This window comes from Orycteropus afer, unplaced genomic scaffold, assembly GCF_000298275.1.
Source record: "Orycteropus afer afer isolate SDZICR_OR568_19922 unplaced genomic scaffold, OryAfe1.0 scaffold00587, whole genome shotgun sequence".
NCBI classification, from domain to species: Eukaryota; Metazoa; Chordata; class Mammalia; order Tubulidentata; family Orycteropodidae; genus Orycteropus; species Orycteropus afer.
The window spans coordinates 1453127-1475624 of NW_006922174.1; the positions used below are offsets into that span (position 1 = coordinate 1453127).

The 22498-nt window shown below is 60.7% G+C and overlaps 1 protein-coding gene across 1 annotated transcript in view; it reads right to left on the bottom strand.

The window, feature by feature from the left end:
• Nucleotides 1-5300: 5300 nt before the first annotated feature.
• GRAMD4 (GRAM domain containing 4) overlaps nt 5301-22498 on the bottom strand; it is a 53214-nt gene continuing 36016 nt past the window's right edge. Inside the window, exons 4-18 of the mRNA XM_007956238.2 lie at nt 20682-20743; nt 17046-17178; nt 16717-16742; nt 16017-16108; nt 15017-15108; nt 12229-12277; nt 11696-11767; nt 11271-11314; nt 11095-11204; nt 9458-9612; nt 7949-8093; nt 7602-7695; nt 6735-6819; nt 5632-5700; nt 5301-5405 (exon numbers count right to left, since the gene is read on the bottom strand). Coding sequence (XP_007954429.1) covers nt 5301-5405; nt 5632-5700; nt 6735-6819; nt 7602-7695; nt 7949-8093; nt 9458-9612; nt 11095-11204; nt 11271-11314; nt 11696-11767; nt 12229-12277; nt 15017-15108; nt 16017-16108; nt 16717-16742; nt 17046-17178; nt 20682-20743 — 1333 coding nt within the window. The remainder of the gene's footprint in view (nt 5406-5631; nt 5701-6734; nt 6820-7601; nt 7696-7948; nt 8094-9457; nt 9613-11094; nt 11205-11270; nt 11315-11695; nt 11768-12228; nt 12278-15016; nt 15109-16016; nt 16109-16716; nt 16743-17045; nt 17179-20681; nt 20744-22498) is intronic.

The following is a 22498-nucleotide window of genomic DNA, read 5'->3' on the forward strand; positions in this document are numbered from 1 at the left end:
TGACAGCCTTGGAGACCCTGTGGGCAGTTCCACTCTGTCCTCTAGGGGTGCTGTGGCTCAGAATGCAGTCCACAGAAGTGGGAAACCTGTTCTCATTTCTGTTTGCATGCATGTGTACTTATGTATGTGTGAGTGTGCACATGTGCATGCATGTGTGTATATTTCTTTCCTGACCTGGTAGGTTAGAAGTGTATTTCTTAATTTCTAAACTCTTTTGATTTCAAACTTACTTGTAGCCTGGTTGGGGGAGTGATATACACAACACACTCCGAAGTGGCTGGCAGCGTGTCTGTACTTCACGCCTGTGGCCCGGTCAGGTATCTGCAATGTTCTTGTCCTTGGGTTGAGCACGCTGCTGCTGTTGGGTGTTCACATTATGGCAGGGCTGGTGGTCACGGGAGTCGACTGGTCGATGCTGTATGACTTTGGTCTGTGGACAATGTGTGCACAGTGGAGTCCGCTGGGCCGGTGGCTCTGCTCATCTTTTATCTTGTTGGAGGTCGTTAGGAGCACATGGGGTCGGAGTGGTTGACTGCTGGGCACCTGGGCTTCGCGTCCCAGTGCTGGGGACGCGGCCCCTGGGAGTGACCCGTTGCCGTGTCTGTTCCGCCCGATGGCCGTGGAGCACCCCTTTCTGTCCCTATGCCCTCAGGGAACGGAATGAGGCACCTCTATCCGCACTTGAGCCGCACACGCTCGGTGGTCAGCATGTGGTCCTCCAGGCTTTGTCGATTTGCTCCCTCACTCGTTAATTCACTACATTCTAGACTTTAAAAAAATAGCAAATACCTCTGAAGAGAACACTGGGCCCAACACAAAACCATCAACAACTCCCTCTCCCTCTGGCCCCAGCGCCCCCGCCAGAAGCAAACCCCTCCCAATCCGTCAGGGTGTGGCTTCCGCCCGAGGCCTGCAGGGGTGACAGGGCCTGCCGCTCCCGGAACCCTCCTGGCAGCGCTGTCTCAATAACGGCTTAAATGCACGAACTCAAACCTGCACGAGCGCCAAGGAACCAGACATGTGGGAGTGTGGTTACCGCACACCGGAAGCACAGTGCCATGGCTGTGCGCGCGCTTCCATGGCACCTTCCTGACGTGTGGGTGGCACACACGCACAGGGGCAGTCCCTACAGGCAGAAAACAGGCTGCCCTGGGCACCAGCACCGCTGCGCATGGACATAGGTGGCACCAGGCCAGACAGCACCCGCGGCACTGCTGAGTGTGGACACGGGCTGCCCAGACCCACCTGGCGATCACCGCCTCTTCCATCGTGGCTTTGTGCGAATGGCACCTCCTCCACGGGGCCTGCACTGCCTGGGCCTGGCGATCCCCACTCTATCTCAGTTTCCCTTCCAGTGTGAGGTGTTCTAGAGAAGGTAGGTGGGACAGGGTGGTGTGTATCCATGTGGCTACAAGGCCAGGCAGACGGGACTGGCTGTCAGCATTGGCTCCAAGGGGACTGTAGCAGTGGGAGGGGCTCTCGGGAGCAAAACCTGACATGGAGGGTGGACAGACCACGGGCCGTGCCCCAAAGAGGAGGATAGGGTGGTAGCGGCCAGGGAGGTGGGGTGCTGAGATACTCATTTAGTTCTGAAACAAGAGAACTGCAGTGTGTTTGTATTGTTGAGTGGCACAGTGCCTGAAGCATATGACTGCTAACCAGAGGGTTGGCAGTTCAAACCCACCAGGCACTTTGCAGAAGGAACATGAGGCAATCTACTTCCATAAAGATTTACCACCTCAGAGACCCATGGAGGTCGCCATGAGTTGGCATCAACTTAATGGCAGGAAGTTTTCTGTATTGTTGAGAGGCTCACCCAGCACAGGGGAGGGGGCATGTTCTTGAGGATCATGGTGCTGTCCGCATCCCAGGGGTCGTGACGTCTTCACTGTACCCCAGCACCTGGTACAGGGCCCGGCGCCTGGTGAGGCCAGTGCGCTGTGGGGGATGGTGGACGGAAGTCGGGAGGAAGGGAGATAAGTGGACAGACGGGCGGGGGATGGATGGAGACATGGACGGACAGGCGGGTACGGACAGACGGGCAGGGGATGGATGGAGACATGGACGGACGGGCAGGGGTACGGACGGATGGGTGGGGGTACGGACGGACAGGTGGGGGATGGATGGAGACATGGACGGACAGGCGGGTACGGACAGACGGGCAGGGGATGGATGGAGACATGGACGGACGGGTGGGGGATGGATGGAGACATGGACAGACGGGCGGGGGTTCAGACAGACGGGCGGGGGATTCGGACTGACGGGCGGGGGTACGGACGGACGGGCGGGGGTACGGACGGACAGGCGGGGGGTCGGACAGACGGATGGGGGTTCAAACGGACAGGTGGGGGTACGGATGGAGGGAGTATGGAGATGGATGGTTAGAGGACTGATGTAAGTGGCTGGGCGTAGGTGGACAGATGGAGCTATGGATGGATGGGTGGGTGGATGGAGCTATGCAAGGATGAACGTGAATGCATGGGTGGAGGATGGATGAATGGATGGATGTGGACAGAGGAAGGGGTCGATGGATGGGTGGGGAAGCAGGTGGACAGAGTATGCTAACAGCCAGCTTCATGAGGCCAGCCTTGTGAAAGTGGAGCTCACCCACAAGACCTGGACCCCATCCCACCTACACCATGCTCCAAGGACCCTGGGCTGGGAGCAGTGGCTAGCTGGTGGCCCTGTAGCTCTGGCCCTCATGGGTGGGTTCCTGGGACAATTTCAGAGCTGGGCAGGTGCCTGCACCCTTCCGTGCCCAGGACCAGTGTCTGGAGTGACCAAGCCACAGGGCCACCAGGGGTGCCAGTGCCCATGTCCCTGAAGCCTCTCAGACCCTGAGGGGAAGGGCGGCTGGTGCCCTCAGGGTCACAGCTGTGGATATCCTCTGCCGGGAGACAGGATGACAGAGGGTCAGCTGGTCAGGCCTGGTCCTCTAGAGGCTCATGGCCTCCAGGAAGGCACAACGCCACCCGCAGGCAGGGCTGGGACCTGCACCCCAACTCCGGTTGCTGCTTCTACCCATCTCTGGCCACCACGAGGTGACAGCCCCACCCTTACCCCCCAATGCAGACCCTGGACCCTGCCATGGGCCGCACCCTCACCATAGGGCTCCCCCATGAGCAGTCTTCTGGAACCCTGGGCCCCTGCTCTCCGCCACCCAACACCTTCGCCCGGCCACCTGTGTCCCCACCCCCATGACACATCTAAGCCATGGGGCCTTAGCACAAAGCATCTCGGGTTTATTTAAATAAAAATTATAATTTATACAAGACTTTTTCTTTAAACAAGATTTTCTTAAAAAAATGTTACAGGGGAATTGTGTCCCTCAATCTTCAGACAGTACAATCCTTTTGTTGAACAAAAGTCACACCAGTAACAATTATTTACAAACCCAAAATCGACTAGCATTTCAGACATAAAAAAGTCAACATTCATTCTAGGTCAGTGATTAGTTGTAAAAATTAAACGCCTGCCCAGATCTGCACAGTTCTGTGAGGACGCTGGGCCCGTTCCCCCGCAGGCGACGGGGGGCTACACGGCGCTCATCTGTCCTCACAGGGCCGCCTGCCCTCACCGGCTTCCAGAGGAGGACCTGCCACACCGGCAAGTGTGTGACACTGGGCCCCACCCCCACCCCAGCTAAAGCCACGTGCTGGCCGTGGCCCCAGGCAGTGGTCAGTTGTCATTGCCCTTTGTCCATTGAAGGGACTCCGACTGAACCACCCACTTCAGGGCAAGGTCAAGGCCTTCTGCAGTGGAGGCCTCCCTCTCCCCTCCATGCTTGGGGACAGCCCTCGGCCCCACACCCACGCCGCCAGGCCTGGGAAAGAGATGTGAGTGGCATGGGGGCTCCCTGCCCAGCTGTTTCTGGGCCAGTTCAGAGCCACCCTGCTATGGGAGTCTCCCTGGGTGGGTCCCCTGGGGCGTGACCCCAGGGTGTCCCCAAGGCTTCCATGGGAGCCAACCATTCCCATCAAGGCCAGTACATCCCACCCACCTTCCTTCACTAGCAGTGACAGTGTGGCCTCAGGGAATGCATGGGGGGGGGGTCTATGCTTCACTGGCTGGCTGGCCTCACCCCCCAAAGCACCCCCAGATCCAGCTCTGAGAGCAAGCCTTGGTGCCTGAGTCGGGACTAACAGGCCACCACCAACAGCTTCCCCCCGAAGCCAGCAAGTAAGGGTCGGAGCAAAGGTAAAAATTACATCTGAAAAATGATACAAAAATAAGAAAAACAGCTTTGCTCTCTGTAAAAATAGAATCTGTGTCTTCCAAAAACAAGCCGTCAGGGCAGGGGCTGGGGACAGGGCGCCCTGTGGGCCTGAGGGGTCAGTGCCCTGCTGGCCAGGCCTGCAGCCTGCCCACCACCTTCTCCAGAGAGGCCGCCAGCCTGGCCTGAGGCCTCCAGCCCGCCCTCCCCTCGCTTCCCAGCCGAAAGGTGGGGTCTCAGAACATACCTGGCCTGGAAGCCACCCCTCGGCCCCCTTTTCCAGGAAAAGGGAGTTGTGGCACCTGGGAAGGGTGGGGGCTGGGCACAGGCTCACACTAGATGAGAACACTGATGGGCATCAGGGGTAAACAGCCCTGGTCCCCACCCTCTGGGCCCCAAGCAGTGCCTCCCAAGATGCCAGCATCCTGTCTGCCTTCACCCCACCGCCTAGCTTAGTGCTCCCGACTCTTAATTGGAGCATACCCTGGATCCATGGCCAGCTGGGGTCACTCTGCCACCAGAGCTCAGTGCACCCCAGAGATCGGGTGGCTCCCCCCACTGCCAGCCTCTCCAGAGAACTGTGTCACAGAATGCACGTCAGTCCACGGGCCCTTCTGCAGTGTGTCCCAGAGCCGCGTGGGGACCTGGGTCAGCGGCTGGAGCTGCACCCCAGCCCCACCCGCTCCAAGGACAAACAGCAGGGTCTTGCTGAGGGAGGTGTGAGACTGGCCGGCCCCGCCTCCTTGGTGGGCCCCAATGTCTCACTCACCTTCCCCCTCGGTGTGGGAACCACACTGCACCTCTGCTATGGGTTTGGGGCCAAGCTGCAGCCCAGCAGACCTGGTGGACAGGTCACGGTGGCAAGAATGGTGTCCTGCTGTCCTTCACACACCTCCGAGGGACCCTCCGCCTCCACGTCCCAGATGTGCATAAAAAGTGCTCTGATGCCAGGTGGCGGCAGCCCCAGCCCCGCAGGGCGCCGTCTGAGACGCGGGCAGGGGTTATTGCAGGTCGCAAGGGTGTCCGAGTTGTTCCCACTACCAATGAGCTCAGCACAAGGAAAGGCCGGCTGTGCCCGGCGCTGGCGCTAGCTGTCCCCGGCCACGGCCGCCGCCGATGTGATTTTCACGTACTGGCTGAAGATGGCCTCGAACGCTTCGTCCCGGTGCACCATGGCCCCGAACACCAGCGGCTGGTGGGAGGGCGCAGTGAGCCGCGTGGCCCACACCAGGTCCAGCACCCCTTCAGCGCGGCACCAGAACCGAAGGACAGACGCACCCTCCCTCCCGGAGGTGGCCCGCCTGCCCCCCAGTCGCCGGGAGCTGACTCCACGGCCCCCCGACAGGAAATGTCTCCCAGACCCCAGCTCCTGAGGAAGCCCCTGCCCAAGCCCCGCCCCCCCAGGCCTAGGCACTTACCTTCTGGGTGGAGGGTGTGGACACTGCGATCCCCATGCCCGACCCCGGGAGGACAGAGAGGACCTTGTACTGAAAGGTAAGGGCGTGAGTCACCATGGGCCCCTTGCGGGACAGGCTGCAGCTCCCCCTCCACCACGTGCTGCACTGGGTGAAGAGAGACCCTCCGAGCTGACTGGGACCTGCCCCCCCCACCCCTGCCGCCGGCTGAGACAGCTGCAGGGAAGGGAGGAGAGGGAGAAGGGGGCAGGGGATGGGGGCACTGTAAGAGGTGGGGGGCAGGTTCAGAACCCACTCCCCAGAACTGTCACCGCGGGGCATCTGGCGCCCTAAGGCTGGCCCCGGGGCCACTGATCACACGGGCCCCACTCCCAGCACTTCTCTGGAGGGAGACCTCCCAAGCTGCCCTTAGTGCCCATCGCTCTGGGACCTGCACCCTCACCCAGGATGCCCACACTCAGCTTGTGGGGTCAAGCGTGTGTGTCAAAGAGCAGAGGGCACACGGTTGGTGGGAGGCTGTGCTGTAGCTTCAACCCCCACCTCCATTTGCAGGTGTGTGATGGGGGCAGTGACGTCCCCGATGGACCGCACCCCTCCTCTGTCTAGGAAACAGGGCCAGCTGGGAGCCAGAAAACACCTGTGCTCAACCCCAACCCCAAGCCAGGCTGCCCATGGGCCAAGACGTGCCTGGGGTGGACACACTGCACTTTGGAGCTTGTCTGGTGTGGGGGCGATAGTGTGGTGACAAGCATGGCCCAGGAGCCTGACTGGGCACGAACCCACCTCCACTCCACATGCACAGCCAGGTCACACCTCCCCGATGTGCTCCCAGGGAGTGGGGTCGGAGGAGAGAGGGGACGAGCCCGGCCCCCGCCTCGGCCGTCGGCACCAGCGTCCCCGCGCCCTGGGTCCTGCGTGGCCCACACCGTGCAGCACAGCCAGCAGGCTCTGTGTTGAGCCCTGGAGGAGGCGCCCTGGTGCCTGGATGCTAAGCTCATCCAGGTTCCAGCCAAAGCCCGGGCCGCAGGCCCTGCAGCTGCTTCTTCCCGATCCAACAGGAAACAGGAAGTGGGCCCAGCCGCGGGGGGAGGGACTGCCACACTCACCTTCTGGATGTCTGTGATGTCCACCAACCTGATGACCTTATTTCGTTTCGAAGACCCAGATTTGGAGCTTTCGAAGCACAAGTAACTGAGCAGGAAGAGACAGCCGAGATGGGGTTCACCCAGAGCCCCTGCCAAGCAACCCCCAGGCCCACCCTGTGGTCCCTCTCCTCTGGCTCCATGGATGGACTTTCACACAAGGTTTCACTCTTAGGTAGTTTCATAGCTTTAAAAAATAAAGCCACTGCCTTATGTACAACCTAAGACACTGCATCCCTGAGGCTGGGCCAGCCCCTTCAATAGGGGTGACAGAGAGGGCAGTGAGGCCTGGGGCGGCTGCTGAGAGAGGCGGGGAGAAGGCAGCACGGGCCCAGAAGACTGCGAGCACCCCCATCCCAGGCTCTGCCACCCCCCACACCGGCTGTGGCCTCACGGCAAGCCTCCCACACAGTCCCGTGGAGACAGGGAGCGCCCCCTGGTTGCTGCACCCCATCAGCAGCTCAAGGACCGCCCTGTCCTGCGGCAGGGACCTCAGCCTCACAAGCCCCGACCAGCCGCCTGCAGGTTTGAGGAAATGACAGAAGGACAGGGACCGCCCTGTCCTGTGGCAGGCAGGGACCTCAGCCTCACAAGCCCCAGACCAGCCGCCTGCAGGTTTGAGGAAATGACAGAAGGACAGGGACCGCCCTGTCCTGTGGCAGGGACCTCATGCCTCACAGGCGGCAGGCTCCACGGGGCCAAGTGCATTTGGCTTCAAGGAGGGACCCTCCCCACATCTTCTGCAGGCGCTCCCTGGCCGGATCCTGGCCCAGGAGCCCTGCAGAACCCCCTCGTCCCTCCACCTGCCCCCCACCATGGCCCCCCACTCACTTTTCCGTGACGTACAGAACACCGTTCCTGATGTAGTCTGTGGGCATCTTCCGGTCCCTGTTGATGAGGCAGCAGCGCCAGCCGTTCTCACACACTGGGGGGAGGGGGACAGCCATCAGGATGTGTGCAAGCAAGGTCCAGGCCAGGGGCCAGAAGCACACCCCTCCCCACCGTTTGCTGGAAAAGGCCCTGGGAGGCCTCAGTGCCCGACCGAGGACGTGGCTGTCCCCTTAGCTGGCCGGCTGGCTTTCCCCGTGACCGGAGCCCTGGAACGTGGCTCCCTGCGTGTTCGCCCCCTGGGCTGTGGTCGATGTCTGGCAGTGGGGTCCCCAGGCCGCCACACACACCTGCCAGTGGCCGCTCGTTCTCTGTCAGGTTGAAGATTTCGTGGAAGTTGCCCTTCTTGGTGCCGTGGAAGCGGCTGGAATCGTCGTCTCTGCCCAGGCTGGCGGGGGCGCTGGAGACGCAGCTCCGCGAAGACGTGGCCTGCAGCTGGACAGGAGAGGCCCTGGTCAGGCGCCGGGGGGCAGCTGGCCACGTGCACCCACACGGGCTGCAAGCCGTGCCCGCAAATGACGACCAGGCCAGGGTGAGGACCCATCTTCTGGGCAGAGAAGCCCCGCTGCGGGGGGGGCACTGCCAGCCCACAATTTTCCCACGGCTGTCCCTGCCGCACAGGCTGCGTTCAGCCTGCCTCCTGGCACACGCCACCAAGGCCAACTGCTGCCCAGTGTGCACCCACAGGGAGGCATTTAAAACGGACAGGTCAGAGATCCAAACAGATATGGGGCAGGCCACCCAGAGCAGCATAAAGACACCCAGCAAACTCCCAGCACGGCAGCCGGCCGTAGGGGAGGGCTGGCACACGGGGATGGCACCCTGTCGTGGCCCGCGAGCTGGCTGGAGAGAGGCACACACCCTCGTACCCCTTCACTCTTCCAGACACTGGCTGGGACTCCTAGTCTTAACCTCCTGGAAGCCATCACCAGCCACCCCAAGGACAGGATGGGCCTTGATCCCTCCACACTGTGAGGGGAGCCTCCTGCCTCCAGTGGACCAGGGCATGGAGGTACCTGGGGACCAGAGCTCCACGCCCAGCCAAGCCACCCCGTGGCCGAGCCACGCTGGGGGAAGACTGGTTCTGAACAGCTCTGCTCTCCTCGTACCTGGGCCGCCGGCCCCATAGCTTCACTCCCACCCAAACGCTCTCCTTTTAGGCCCCTCCTCTAGATGCCCTCCCGACCACCCTGGAGTCCTGCTGGGCCCCAGTCGTCTGGGGGGCTCTGAGGAGAGCTCAGGCATGGTGGCCAGCCTCCTTGATCATGCGTATCCCCTGCTTCCCAGAGCCCACCGAGGGGGAGGCTGCAGGGCCCTGGAGTCACTGCAGGTCTTGGGGAGTCACAGTGGTGTGTGTGATGGTGTCCGTGAGCACGCGTGGTCTTGAGGGTACCTCCTTGGTTTGGGGTACAGTGCACGTGAGCTGGGGGAGTAGCAGGGGTGCCAGGGGGTCCTTCTTAGATTCTGCTTAGCCCAGCCGCCCAGGCCTCAGAACAGGATGGGGTGGGGGCCCACAGCAGTCATTCCTAGCCAGCACCCCACCCTGCCTCCCTGGGGCCTGGGGGCCAGCCTGGCTCAGGTGGGGTCCTGTTCCCCATGGAGCCTCCGGGCAGCCACACCCGCCTCCCAGCCAGGGCAGAACCAGGGGCAGGGCAAGCCTCAGAAGCAGGAAAGAGGGCAGATCTCAACAGGCCCTGTGCTTCGGTGCCTGTTCGGGGACCCGCAGAACCTGCACGTCAGCTCCCAGGCGAGCCGCACCACAGCCCCGAGCCCGCAGCAGCCGGCTCTCAGGCACCCACCCGGCGCGACACGGCGGCACTGGTACGCTCCTTGAGCTGGGGGTCCGTGGGGAGGCTCTTCCAGATGATGTAGGGCGTGTCATACTTGGCTCGCAGCCTCGGGCAGCGTTTAAAGATGAAATCGATGAGGAAGAACTTAATTCCAGCATAGAGGCCTGAGAGGGAGGAGATGAGCGTCTGTCCCCAGACCTCCGCGTCTGCTCAGGGCGGCAGCTCCGCCCCCGACCATGGCAGGGCCCCTCCGTGTCCCACGGAGGGAGGAGGGAGGCCACAGAGCAGAGGGCCAGGGCCGGAAGCTGCAGACTGTCCCCCAGCCCTTCTGTACACCGCCATGTGCCCACACACTGCGGCTCAAGAACACGGTCCAGCTCCCTGAAGTAGCCTCTGCTGCTGACCCAAGCCGGTCTGCACGCTGGCAGAACTGTTCCACATCACACCACCGTGCGCCCGCCCTTCTGAGTGACCCTCCCTGCAGCCTGCCGAGTGTGGAGGCCCCAGCCCACGCACCCCACTCCTCACTGCTGTACAGCTCAGGGCGCCATCCTGTGTGTACGGACCCGGCTCCCAGCTGCCACGAGGCCAAGGAGGGAGGGCAGTGCCACCCGTGTGTCTCGTCCCAGCAGAGAACAAGGAGGGCAGAGCAGGAGGTGAGGGGGGCAGTAGGAAGGAGGGAGGTGGTAGGGGGGAGGGAGGGGGGAGGAATTAGGGAGGGTGGTGGGGGGGGGGGGCAGCAGGAAGGAGGGAGGTGGGAGGAATTAGGGAGGGTGGTAGGGGTGAGGGGGGGCAGCAGGAGTAAGGAGGAAAGGCGGTGTCGCCCATGTCCCCAGCGCCCAGCAGAGAACAAGACAGAGCAGGAGGGGTGAGAAGGGAGCGAGGGACGCCTAGGGGCTCAGCTGCCACTCGTGAGGTCCACACACACCTCCGTGGGCAGCTGGCTCCCCACTGCCCACACGCCCGCTCCCCCTTCCTGGTAATCTACCCAAGAAGTGACTGTTTTGGGTCAATGTGAACCTCAGCCTGGTGCCACGTCACTAAATGCTGGCTGCTACTCCCCTAGCTCACGTGCACTGTACCCCAAAGCAAGGAGGTACCCTCAAGATCACGCGTGCTCACGGACACCGTCATGCACACCACTGTGACTCCCCAAGAGCTGCAGTGACCCCAGGGCCCTGCAGCCCTCCCCCTCGGTGGGCTCTGGGAAGAGGGGGCATGCATGATGCAAGGAGGCAGCCCGGGGAGCGTCAGTGACTGACGGGCTCGGCTGTTGACAGGCTGGCGGCCCCCCCCCAGGGTGCCCTGGAAAAAAGGCCTGGCAACCCACCCCCAGAACATCAGCAACTGACGACCCCGCAGAGCACGGTTCCATTCAGACACACACAGGGCACTGCTGTGAGTCGGAGAGGACGCTGCGGCCACCGGGGGACCACGTCCCTGGGTCCCAGACAGGCTTCCTGTCTCCAGACGTAACCACCCAACACGTCACTCAGTGAGGCACAGAGGCTCCGAGTGCATGGGCAGGATCGCCAACGCAGCCCCGCACGCAACACTCACACCGGCTGGGAAGCAGACAGGTCCCCTCCTCATACCACATGTGCCCACAGCGTGGCTCCAACAGACAGCCGGACGCCCATGCTTACCCATGGCAAGCCCCACGAGGCGGTAGGGGAAGAAGCAGGAGGCCAGGAAGGCAGCCCACAGGGCGACGTACAGCTTCTGCGTGGTCTCAGGCTGCACCCACATGAAGAGGCTGCAAGGGAGAGGAGGCTCAGCGCGTGGCAGCCGCACCACACCGCCGGGCCAGGCGCACACTTACTTCCGGATCTTCTCCAGGATGTCGGCCATCTTGCCAAAGAGGTTCTGTGCAGAGAAACACACGTGATGACATGGGGTGCATGTCGGGGGCTGCGATGACACTGGTGCTTGCTGGGGTCCCAAGACAACATGGGGTGCACACTGGGCAAGAGGCCTGAGACCACGGGTTGGCCACACTCTGAGTGTCCACTACGCCCTGTTGTCCTGCCAGGTTTATTGCCAGAAGGAGGTTGCGGGGGTCAGTGTGCTGATACCGTGAAGGTCAGCCTGGCTGCGAACCCCTGGAGCTCAGCTTCCCACTCACGCAGACTTAGTCGGGGCCTGAGCAGCATGGTCAGCCCCGAGCCGGGGGAGCTATGGACCTGAGGGTCAGCCGCCCGCCAGGGCAGGCCCGTCGGGGCCCCCGTGGCCGGCCCGGGGCCATACCTGGGCCTTCTGGGCCACGTCCAGCACCAGTTGGAACTTCTCAGACACAGTCAAGTCTTCTTTGGGAGGTTCCTTCAGGGACAGAAAGAGAATCCCACTAAAAATGATGAGAATCACAGGGGCCCCAGCCCCCCCGGGCCTGGGGTCACTCTGCTATCCCCACAGCCAGGGCAGTGGGTGCCCCTTTAGGACCTGGGCACGGGAGGCAAGTACGCAGCTCACGGCCACCTTGGCCTTTGAACCCCGCTGTCTCACCCAGACCAGCTGCGAAGAGGGCAGAGCTGCGGTCCCGACTTCCATTCTTAGAGATCCCCTTCAGAGCCGCACTTTAGGGACAACCCCAACCTCCCTACTTTACAGGCTCAGGGAAACCGAGGCCCCGACAGGAGACACACCCAGGCCTCCCCAGGGCTGCTAGGCTGGGTGGCTAGCCTCTTCTCCCCCACCGTTTCTAGAGTCCCCTGGAAACCTCTGGGCCTGGCTGCCGATGGGGAGGCCTGGCCTGGGGCCGCCTTGTGCCCTCCCCAACTCACCACTGCTTCGGACACTTCCGGCACAATGCTCCACTGAATCCTCCAGCCCCTGCAGACACGGAGTCGTGCACAGCGAGTCAGGGGCGACTCCTGAGTGGGCGCCTGCTCCCATCCCAGAAGGGGACCCTGAATGCCCTTAGGTGCCAGGGGGCGGGGATGCAGCTCTGAAACTCCTGCCTGGGAAGGGGAGCCTCCAGGGCACCCCTGCTTCCTGGGAATGGAGGGTCCAGTGCACTCTCCCAGGCCCCCAGGGCCCACATGTGACTACAGCCAGGAGGCCTTTCCACACTGATCTACGGATGGTCATGTCCTCAGCTACAGGTCTGGGCCCTGCCGAGTCCTCCCAGGGAATTAAAGGGCTTACTGCTCAGAGAAAAACCGCCCGAGACACAGGAGGACCTAGAAAGTCAGCCATACAGATGGGACAGCTTCTCTCACTCCATGCGGGACCACTTGTTTTCTTCTTCAAATTAACGTTTTAATTAGATTTTAAACCTGCTCAGCAGGGTTTTCTTTCCTTTTTCTCCCCTTCAGCCAGTGAGTGGTTGACCACGCGCCACCCCCACCCCTGGGGACCACCGAGGATCTTTTTTTGTGTGAAACCCTTCCCTTGACTGTTTACAACCAGGTCAGACAGGATCTGTCCTTGTGCGATGGACCAACTTCACTCAGCGTCATGGCCTCCAGGTTCATCCACGTGATGAGACGTTGCACAGATTCAGCGTTGTTCCTGAATGTTGTGTAGCATGCCACTGTGTGGACATACCATAGGCTGATCATCCATTCCTCTGCCGACAGCCACTTAAGTTGTTTCCATCTCTTTGCTATTGCAAATACTGCTGCAGAGACCGTGGGTGTGAATTTATCTGTCCCTGTCAGGCTCTAATTTCTCTAGGGTCTATAATGAGTAGTGGGGGTGCTGGATCATATGGTGTTTCTATTTCCAGCTTTTGAAGGACATGCCATGCTGTTTCCACAGTGGTTGCACCATTTCAGTCCCACCAGCAGTGCAGGACGGTTCCTGTCTCTCCACACCCTGGCCAGCATGTGTTCTTTCCTGAACTCTGCCATCAGTGCCGGGGGAGGTGACATCCCATTGTGGTTCTGATCCCATCTCTCTGTTGGCAGCAATCTCGAGCATCGCTCCGTGTGTTTGGTGGCCACCTGAATGTCTTCTCTGGTCAAAGGTCTGTTTCTGTCCTCTGTCCTTTTTCAAGTTGGGTTATTTGTCTTTTGTTGTCAAGGTGTTCAAAGTTCTCTATAAAATTCTTGAGATTAGCCCCTTGTTCAATACGGCGATGCCAAAGTTCTTCCCCAGTCTGGGCTCTCTTATCGCTCTTTTGCTGAAATGTTTTGACGTGTGTAAGTGTCTAATCATAAGAGGTCCAGGCATCTGTTTTATCTTTTGGTGTTTGTTGTTTTTAATTTTGTTCGATAGTGTATTGTGCCCTGAATTAGGGCCCCTAAGTTTGTCCCTGTCTTTCCTTTGATGGTCTTCATGGCTTTAAGTTTTACGTTCAGGTCTCTGATCCAACTTGCATTCATTTCTGTATACGGTGTGAGGTAGGGGTTCTGTTTCATGGATGTTCCATTCTGCCACCACCATTTGTCAAAAAGACTCTCTCTTCCCCATTTAATGAGTTCTGGCCCTTCGTCAAAGATCAGCTGTGCATGGATGGATTTACTTCTGGGTTTTCAATTCTGTTCCGCTGGTCTGTGAATCTGCCCTTGTGCCAATACCAGCTGTTTTAAGTCCTGTGGCTGTATAGCTGGTGGGTTCTGAGATCGGTGTGTGTGAGGCCTCCTACTTTGTTCTTCTGTAGAAGTGCTTTACTTAGCTGGAGTCTCTTTCTTTCCCACACGAAGTTGCTAATTAGATTTTCCATCTCTTTAAAGAAAGACGATGGGATGCAGATTGGGATGGCATGTTACCTGCAGACCTCTTTGGTTTTCACGGTGTTAAGTTTTCCTACCCATGAGCATGGTTGCTGTTGCTGGGTGTCATTGAGTCATCTCTGACTCAACAAATACCCCTTATGTACAACAAAACAAAGCACTGTACGGTCTTCGTATGTGACATTTTGAAAGGCTGACTAAAAAGGTGAACATAGGGACCCATCTTTAGACCACAGGGTCTAAAGTGGAAATTCACCAGTGGGGCAACTACCAGGCACCACACACCCCAGAGTGTCCAGGAGCTGGGGAACCCGGTCCGTCTGGAGACGGGTCCTCACAGGGCTGGTTCCCATAGGGCCCTCCTATGCCTTAACCCTGGGAGGGTCATGGAAGGACAAACACCAGCAGAACAATAGCACTAACTCAACGTACTGTCAACGTGTTGGCGGATAATGTCTACAGCAGCAGACACCCCGTCTACAGACCACCAGCATTCATGCTGGAACCCAGTCACGTCACAGCATGTTCACTTCATGTGAGACTCCAGGACCCTCACAGAGCAGAGAGCCTTTGCAAATGCATCAGCCACCTGCTGGCCACCTGCTCTAGGGTCTAGGGGAACGTGCCTGCCAAACCAGAGCCTGATGCAGGGAACAGCTGGAGGACTGGGTGCATCTCTGCCTGGGAGTGGAGGGCCAGCTGGGGGTGGCAGCAGGTCTCCTCCAGTGAACTGGAAGGGGGTGGGCACCCTGCCTCGGTGTCCTGGAGGCTAACGGGGCCCCCAAACATCAGTGCTGCCAAAGAGCCGCGTGCACGCCACCCACCGGACACAGGAAGCGCTGTGGCTGGTGCCTGTGTGATAAAGCTGCACCCGGCAGCACCGCCCACCCACCTGGCGATGAGGAAATTGAGGGACAACCGCAGGATGGCCAGGAACAAGAACATGGGGATGGCCCAGCCATGCCACACAGCGTTCATGTACACCTGCAATGGAAGAGGGTCAGTCACTGCTCCTGCCCTTCCCTGGGGACACCAAGGAGCCCTGCTGGCAGAACAGTGCTGAGTGGGGCCAGCCCCCCACAGCTGTGCTGTAACATAGGCTTGGGCACAATGGGGACATGCAGAGAGCACTGCATCCTTGGGTAAGGATGGCAGGGGGCACATTGCAGGAGCACACAGGAGGCTCAACGTCTGTGGGAGGAGCTGCTGGACTTGCTGGGACCAGCAAGAGGAGACAGCTGCACATGGGGTCCTGGCCAGGCCACACGGGGTCCCAGCCCAGCCCACACAGGGTCCAGGTTCAGCCCTCACAGGGTCCCGGCTAGGCCACACAGGGTCCCAGCCCAGCCCATATAGGACCCGGGTTCAGCCCTCATGGGGTCCCGGCCAGGCCACACAGGACCCGGATTCAGCCCTCACGGAGTCCCTGCCCAAACGACAGGGGGTTCCAGCCTAGGCTGCATGGGGTCCCAGCCCAGCCCACACGGGGCCTGGGTTCAGCCCTCACAGGGTCCTGGCCCAGCCCACATGGGGTTCTGGCCCAGGCCACACGGGGTCCCGCCCAGCCCACACGGGGTCCTGCCCAGCCCACACAGGGCCTGGGTTCAGCCCTCACAGGGTCCCAGCCCAGCCCACAGGGGGTCCCAGCTCAGGTCACACGGGATCCTGGCCCAGCGCACACAGGGCCCGGGTTCAGGACACACGAGGTCCTGTTCCAGCCCACACAGGGCCTGGCTTTGGCCCCCAACGGGTCCTGGCCCAGTCCACACAGGGCCCAGGTTCAGCCCACACGGAGTCCTGGCCCAGTCTACATGGGGTCTGGGTTCAGCCTACACAGGGCCCAGGTTCAGCCCACAAAGAGCCCCGGCCTTGCCCCATGGAACACTACTCACAATGAAGGCAATGGCGGAGGTGTAGACGGAGTACCAGTCAGACAAGGCAGAGAGGTTCTTCACAAAGTTGGTGACGGGCTTGGCACCCCGCTCTGTGGGCAGAACACAGTCAGGGCTGTGGTTAGTCACATCAGCCGTGGACACAGCTTTGGGAGGTCCCTCCTTGAAGGTCAGCCTGGACCCACAGCTCAAAGTGGAGCCAGACAAGCAAAGCTCCCAGTCAGCCTGCACCAGCGCAGTGCCCCTATAGCCACCTCAAGGCTGGCTGTAGGCGAGCACCCCTGGTGCCACTGCTCAGCCAGCACCTGCCCACTGCAGTGATCAGTGGCAGAGGAGACGAGGGGGAGCCCAGGGGGCAGAACCATGAGGGACGGCTTCCCTTGGCCTCAGGGCCTGGGAGATGTCCAAGGTCAGCTCAAGAAAAGCCCCGTTTCTGCCTCAGACACTGGGGTTCCTGGGCTCTGGAGGGAACTCTCAGCTTCCAGCCCAGGGGACGGGGACAGTGGTCTCCACCCGCTCTCAGCCTCCGTACGTGGTGGGCCAAGGACATACTTCCAACCCACCCTTCTCCCACGGGCAGGAGGGGCTCTTCTGCCAGCAGCTCAGCCGGAGCCCCCGGAGCCCCTGCTCCCTGAAGGCCCTGTCCCCGAATCAAGGAGGAACTGTGTGCACTGCAGACAGGGGGACTGGGGGTACTTACTCAATCTCCTCATGTTTTCAGTTAACCTGAGAGGGGAGAGAGGGGCAGCGCCAGGCAGTTAACATTGGCCAGCTCCACGCGCTGCGGGCACCCCTGCCCCGTGGAGCACAGGAGGACGTCCTCAGCGCACATGCCCACCCCATGCCCAGGGCCACCAGCCACCCCATGCCCAGGGCCACCACCCACGGCGAAACCACAGCGCTCCTTGCCCACACGGGCTTGCAGCGCTCCCGCTGAGCATGACAGGAGGGCAGGGGCGTTTCACCCCGAGTCCTGCAACGGTGGCCCTGGCCCACACAGAGCCGCCCCACGGTGGGCAGGCAGCCTACCTCCTGGCACTGAGGGGCTCCTCTGCCTCGACCGTGCTCTCCTCGGGCTGGAACCGGAAGTCCTCCACGTACTCCCCGAACCTGAGGTAGAACCACTTGTGCAGGCGGGCGCACAGCCCCTGGCCCCAGCGGTCTGTGGAGACAGGTGGAGTCCCAGTGAGGGCCCGCCGAGGGCCTGCACGCCCCCTCCTCAGCTTAGAGTCTGTGCCTGCCGGCGGGCTCCCTGGGGCAGGAAGCAGCCCACAGAGGGTGCCCACCACCAGGCCAGGGGCTCAAGACAGCCGGGCTATTCCCGTGCAGGACTGCTCTTCAAAGCTGGAAGATGAACTGCCAGAGCTGGGCCCCTCCAGGCTGAGCTCTCTCGACGGGGACGTGACCCAGTTCCCACCCTGATGCATCAATGCCACAGGCAGCCAGGCTCGTTGGCGTCAGCCCACTGCTCCTGCCGCAACACCGAGGTTCTCACACCCGGCTCCTCTGCTGCTGACAGGCACCCCTGCGACCTCCCTTCTCTCTCCCCTCTCTATCCCACCTTCCTCTGGGAATGGCTGTGTGGGCCCCTGCCCATGAACCCTGCGTAAGTGTGCATCCTGCAAGGGGACAAGCCACGGTGAGGGAAGTCGCCAAGTCCGGTGACTCACAGGCAGACGCCCGTGTGTGACCACTTTAGTCTGCTCACCAGGAGCGGCAACCTTTACACAGGGACCCAGACTGCAGACGCTGGAACACTTTTGGGCTTCAGACCAGTCCTGCCACTCACAGTCGGTACCTTGAGAATCAGGCTGTGAAATCGCCTGAAGGGGGCGCTGTGTGACCAGCGTTAAGGAGCACGGAGCCACGGGACAGCATCAGTGAGCTCTCGGCTATTCTGTGCCCGGGGCAGACTGAGACTGAAAGCTGTTGGACACAAGGGTCAACGGCTCAGGACCAGAGGCCCCAGGCACAAAGGAGCCTGAGCACCAGAAGGAAAACACACGCTTGGGGTCACTTGGGGGTCTGCCTCTGGCACCCTAACCCGAGAGTCACAAAGATTCTAAGTTAAGGGCCTAGAGGATTACAAAGTTCCACAGTTCCAGAAAGAAAAAGTCCTCAAAACTGGATCAACAAGCAACACCACGATAAAGGGAGAGAAGAGTGTAGTCGTCAGGAACTTCATTTTCCTTAGATCCAGTCCATGCCCATGGAAGCAGCCGTCAGGAAGCCAGGTGAGGTACTGCTCTGGGCAGACCTGCTACAAGCCTTCTCTGAAGTGTTAAAGAGCAAAGGTGTGCCTGAGGATAGGGTGTGCCTGACCTACGTCCTGCTACTCTCAATGACCTCGCAGGCGTGTAAGGGCTGGATGGAGGAACTGAACGGCTGGTGAAGGGCACGGAATCTGCCACGGGCGCTAGGAGGGATGGCTCTGCCTCGCGAGGAGTCCAGCCAGGATGCTCCTCAGGAGAAAGATGGTAAAACTTCATCCCAAGGGCTCTGGACATGTTATCAGGAGGGACCGGTCCCTGGAGAGGGACATCAGGCTCAGTGAAGATGACCCCCAATGAGACGGACTGACACGGCGGCTGCAACAACGGGCTCAAGCAGGGCAGTGACAGGGAGGCGGTGAGGGACCAGGCACTGCCTCGTCCGGTCCCATGTCGGATCGGTGTGAGTCGGAGCCGACTAACAGCAACAGCGTCACAGAGGCTGAGCTGAAGGCCTACGGTGTCTCAGTTTCTCGGTCAAGGGTCTGCCGGTTACAGCACTTCTTTCTTACTTAAGGATCTGTTGTTGTTAGGTATTGTTAGATGACACTGTTTTCTCAACTCATAGGTTTGCTAGGCTATAATCTTTATGGCAACAAGCTCTGGTGGTGTAGTGGTTAAGGCATTTGGCTGCTAACCAAAAGGTCAGTGGTTTGAAGCCACCAGCCACTCCGCAGAAGGAAGATGGGGCAATCTGCTTCCATAAAGATTTACAGCCTCGGACACCTAATGGGTGTTGCTGTGGGTCAGAATCAACTCGACGGCAGCGAGTTTGGTTTTTTTTTTCCCCTATTTATGGAAGCTGATCGCGAAACCTTCCTCCAGAGAGCCACTGGGTAGGTTCAAACCGCCAACCTTTCAGTTAGTGACTGAGCCCTTCACCGCTGTCCCAGCAGGGCTCCGTATTTGGAGCAAAGTTCCTAAGCCGAGAGAAGGCGGGGAATGCTCTGCAAAACGCCTGAGAGTGGAGGCTCCAGGTTTTGCAAGGCCGCCCAGGCCCAGGCCCTGTCACTGTCACTCAACCCTGTCCTTACACACGGTAGGAAAGGAGCCGTGGACAATGTGGAAGCTGTGGGCGTGGCTGAGTGCTAGCAAAACTTCACACAACGTTCACGTCACAAAGCACCATCCTTCTTTTCCGTTTTTCCTAACCTTTTCCACACTGTGAACACAGGCACTGGCTGCGGCTCGTGTTCCCCAGGTCCCGGGAACACGAGGCTACTGCCTGAACAGGCCGGGGCTTCCCTCACCCTGCGCCCGCTCCCGCGCCAGCCTCTCTGCTTTAGCCAGGACCACGAGGGCCTCTGGCTGTCCTCTTGCAGGCTACCGCCAGAACACTCATTCCCTGGACGAAAGAGAAACCCTGCCAAGCCTCGGCCCTCACCCTCCTTTCTCGGCCGGCCCCCACCGCTCCACCCTCCCAGGGCGCCTGCCCTCCTTCCAGGGTGGGGATGGAAGGCTGGCATTTGGTACCATTGTCCCTCCCCCAGCACACGCTGTCCCCGGACCATGTGCGTTACGGCTATCAGGATGGGCTCTGGACAGGAGGACGTGGGTGAGGACCTTCCCTTCGCACTCCGACCCTTGTCTTTGAGGGCAGGAGACGGTCCATCTCTGTATGACGTGTGAAGATCTCAGGCAACGGGTTGGAGATTCAAGCCTGGGCCAGGGGTCTGACAGGCTGAGCTCTGTCCACGGTACGTGCTGCCAGGCCCACAGCTGAGCCAGCTTCGGTGGGCGAGAACCGGGCACCCAGGAGGCTCTGGGACCAGACCTCACCAGAGGGTGTGCACCATCTAACCTCTGAGGGCAAATGTGATGGCCCTGACTGGGCCTGGGAGACCCAGTTCTGAGCAGGCTCGGTGGATTGGGGGTGCTCCATGAGGGGCACACCTCCCGGGCCTGTTTCCTGTCTGCACCCTAGGGTGGGGCTCACAGTGAGCACAGCCCCTTTCCACAGGGACAGCGTGATGGCCAGGACTCTGTGGGTCTGGTGGGGCCCTCAGTGTCTTCCCACGCCGACCTCAGCATCGATGACGATGACCGAGTATTCAGTGAGAAAGAGCAGGAGCTCAGGGAGGGAAGGAAAGGAGCAAAGGGCCTGTCCCCAACCCACGGCCACCGCCTGTGCAGTCCCCCTGGCACCCAGGCAATGAACACAGGCCACCAAGCCAACAACTGGGGGGTGGATGGCATCACCTCTCCACGGTCCTCGCTTGGGAGGTGAGGCGGCGGCTGGACTTTGAAGAGAAGGCGGGCCGGGGCTTTGGCTGGGTGACTCTCGCTTGCCGATTCGTCACCAGATCACATTAGAATGCTGACCCAGTTCTGCTACGGGTAGACTGAGCTGTGCAGCAGGCCCAGGGTCAGAACCAACCCCTGCCCCGAGGCTTACCTGCTCCATTGTTAGCCGGGACCTGTCCTTTGGGGGGCTGCTGCACCGGCGGCTCCTCGGACCTGACAGAGAGGGAAGAGGCAAGTGGCTGTCAGCATAAAGGTGCGGGTGGGGCTCTGCCCTCTGCAAGGCAGCCGTCTGTCCGAGCTCTGCTCCGGCGGACCAGCCCCCAGAGCCCGGGACCCTTTCATGTTCACTCGCTGGGTATCTCGGTGGCCAGGCAGGCACAGAGCTTGGATGCCACAGGCACACTTACTGGGTTTTTGTAACTAAGTGACCCCTATCAGCTGCTATGGAGTCAATCCCGACTGAGGGCGACCCTGTGTGCACAGGGAACTGTGCTCGGTGGGGCTTCAAGGCTGGGGTCTTTGGGAAGCAGCCCGCCAGCCGGGTCCTCTGAGGCGTCTCCGGGTGGGTAACAAACTGCCACTGGTTTGGCTCGAGGCTGAGCGCTTCACCTCCACACCCCCAGGGACCCTGTCACCAGCCGCTCTGTTCTTTCATGAACTGAACCCTCTGCTTCTCCTTCAGCCCCAGGCTCAGGACAGACAGCTCTCCTGTCACTCATGGCTGTGAGCTGCCCTCGTGACCCCAGCACCCAGAGACCCCACGCAGAATGGGACGCAGCGCTGCCCGGTGCCGTGCCGTCCCCACTCTCAGCTGCAGCGCTGGCGAGTTTCTGGAGCAGACCCCCAGGCCGCTCTCCCAAGTCTCAGTTGGAGGCCCCACCGAAGCCTGCTCAGCACCCCAGCAGCCTCCACGGACGGACGGGCGGTGGCCGCACGCGAGGTGCCCTGGCCGGGAAGCAAACCCGGGTCTCCCACGTGGCAGCTGAACTTCTACCACTGAGTTGCCACTTCCCCCACAAGGGAGTAGCCTGCTGGCAACAAGACACTTCTTCACACACATAAAATACTTCTTCACGCACACACATGCACACATGTACACACGTATCAAGCAGAACACATACACACGTGTGCACGTACACCTGAATGCACATGCGTGCACGCACACACCTGAATGCACACGCGTGCACGCACACACCTGAATGCACACGCGTGCACGCACACATACACACATGAATGCACGCGCATGCACTCACACATACATACACACATGTACACATGCGCACACACATGCATGTGTCAAGGAGAACTCAAGGCCACAGCTGGGTGATGCCCCCTCTGTGGCTCTGTCCAGGTGCCATTCACCTGCCCCACCAACTGCCCCCACCTCAATCAACAAGGTCCCACCCAGCCTTGCTCTGACCGTGTTGGTAGGGCTGCAAGCCCTCCTGGGTCCTAAATACTGGCCTGTCCCCCTGGCTGCCTGGACCTGTGCCTCGGTGGGGCCTCTGCCCTGGTCTCTGGCCAGCCCACTCGGCCCCAACGGTCCTGCCCTGGGCTGGGTGCAGATGTACCCCCTGCACCTGCCTGCAAAGAGCCCCCCCAACAACAGGGAGCCAGGCTGTTGGAAGGGTAGTGCCCCGGGCAGACCTTGGTGGAGGCTGGAGGACGGGCACACACGTCACCAGTGATCAGGGATCAGGGCTGCTCTGTGTGCCGCACTCGACCCCATTAGCCCTTCTGCGAACCAGCCCAGTTCACGCTCTTGGAGGCTGTGGTCACACTGTGGACCAGGCAGCCAGGGCACAGGACTCACTGGCCAGGGAGACAGCAGGGGGGTAGGGGGCAGGTGCACCCACCAGGAGGCGGGGCTGCAGGGTGAGTGTGCACCTAAGGAAGAGGGGATGGGAAGGACACCCAAGGAGTAGAGACCTGGAGAGAAGCTGTGGTCCCCACCACCCTCATGACCAC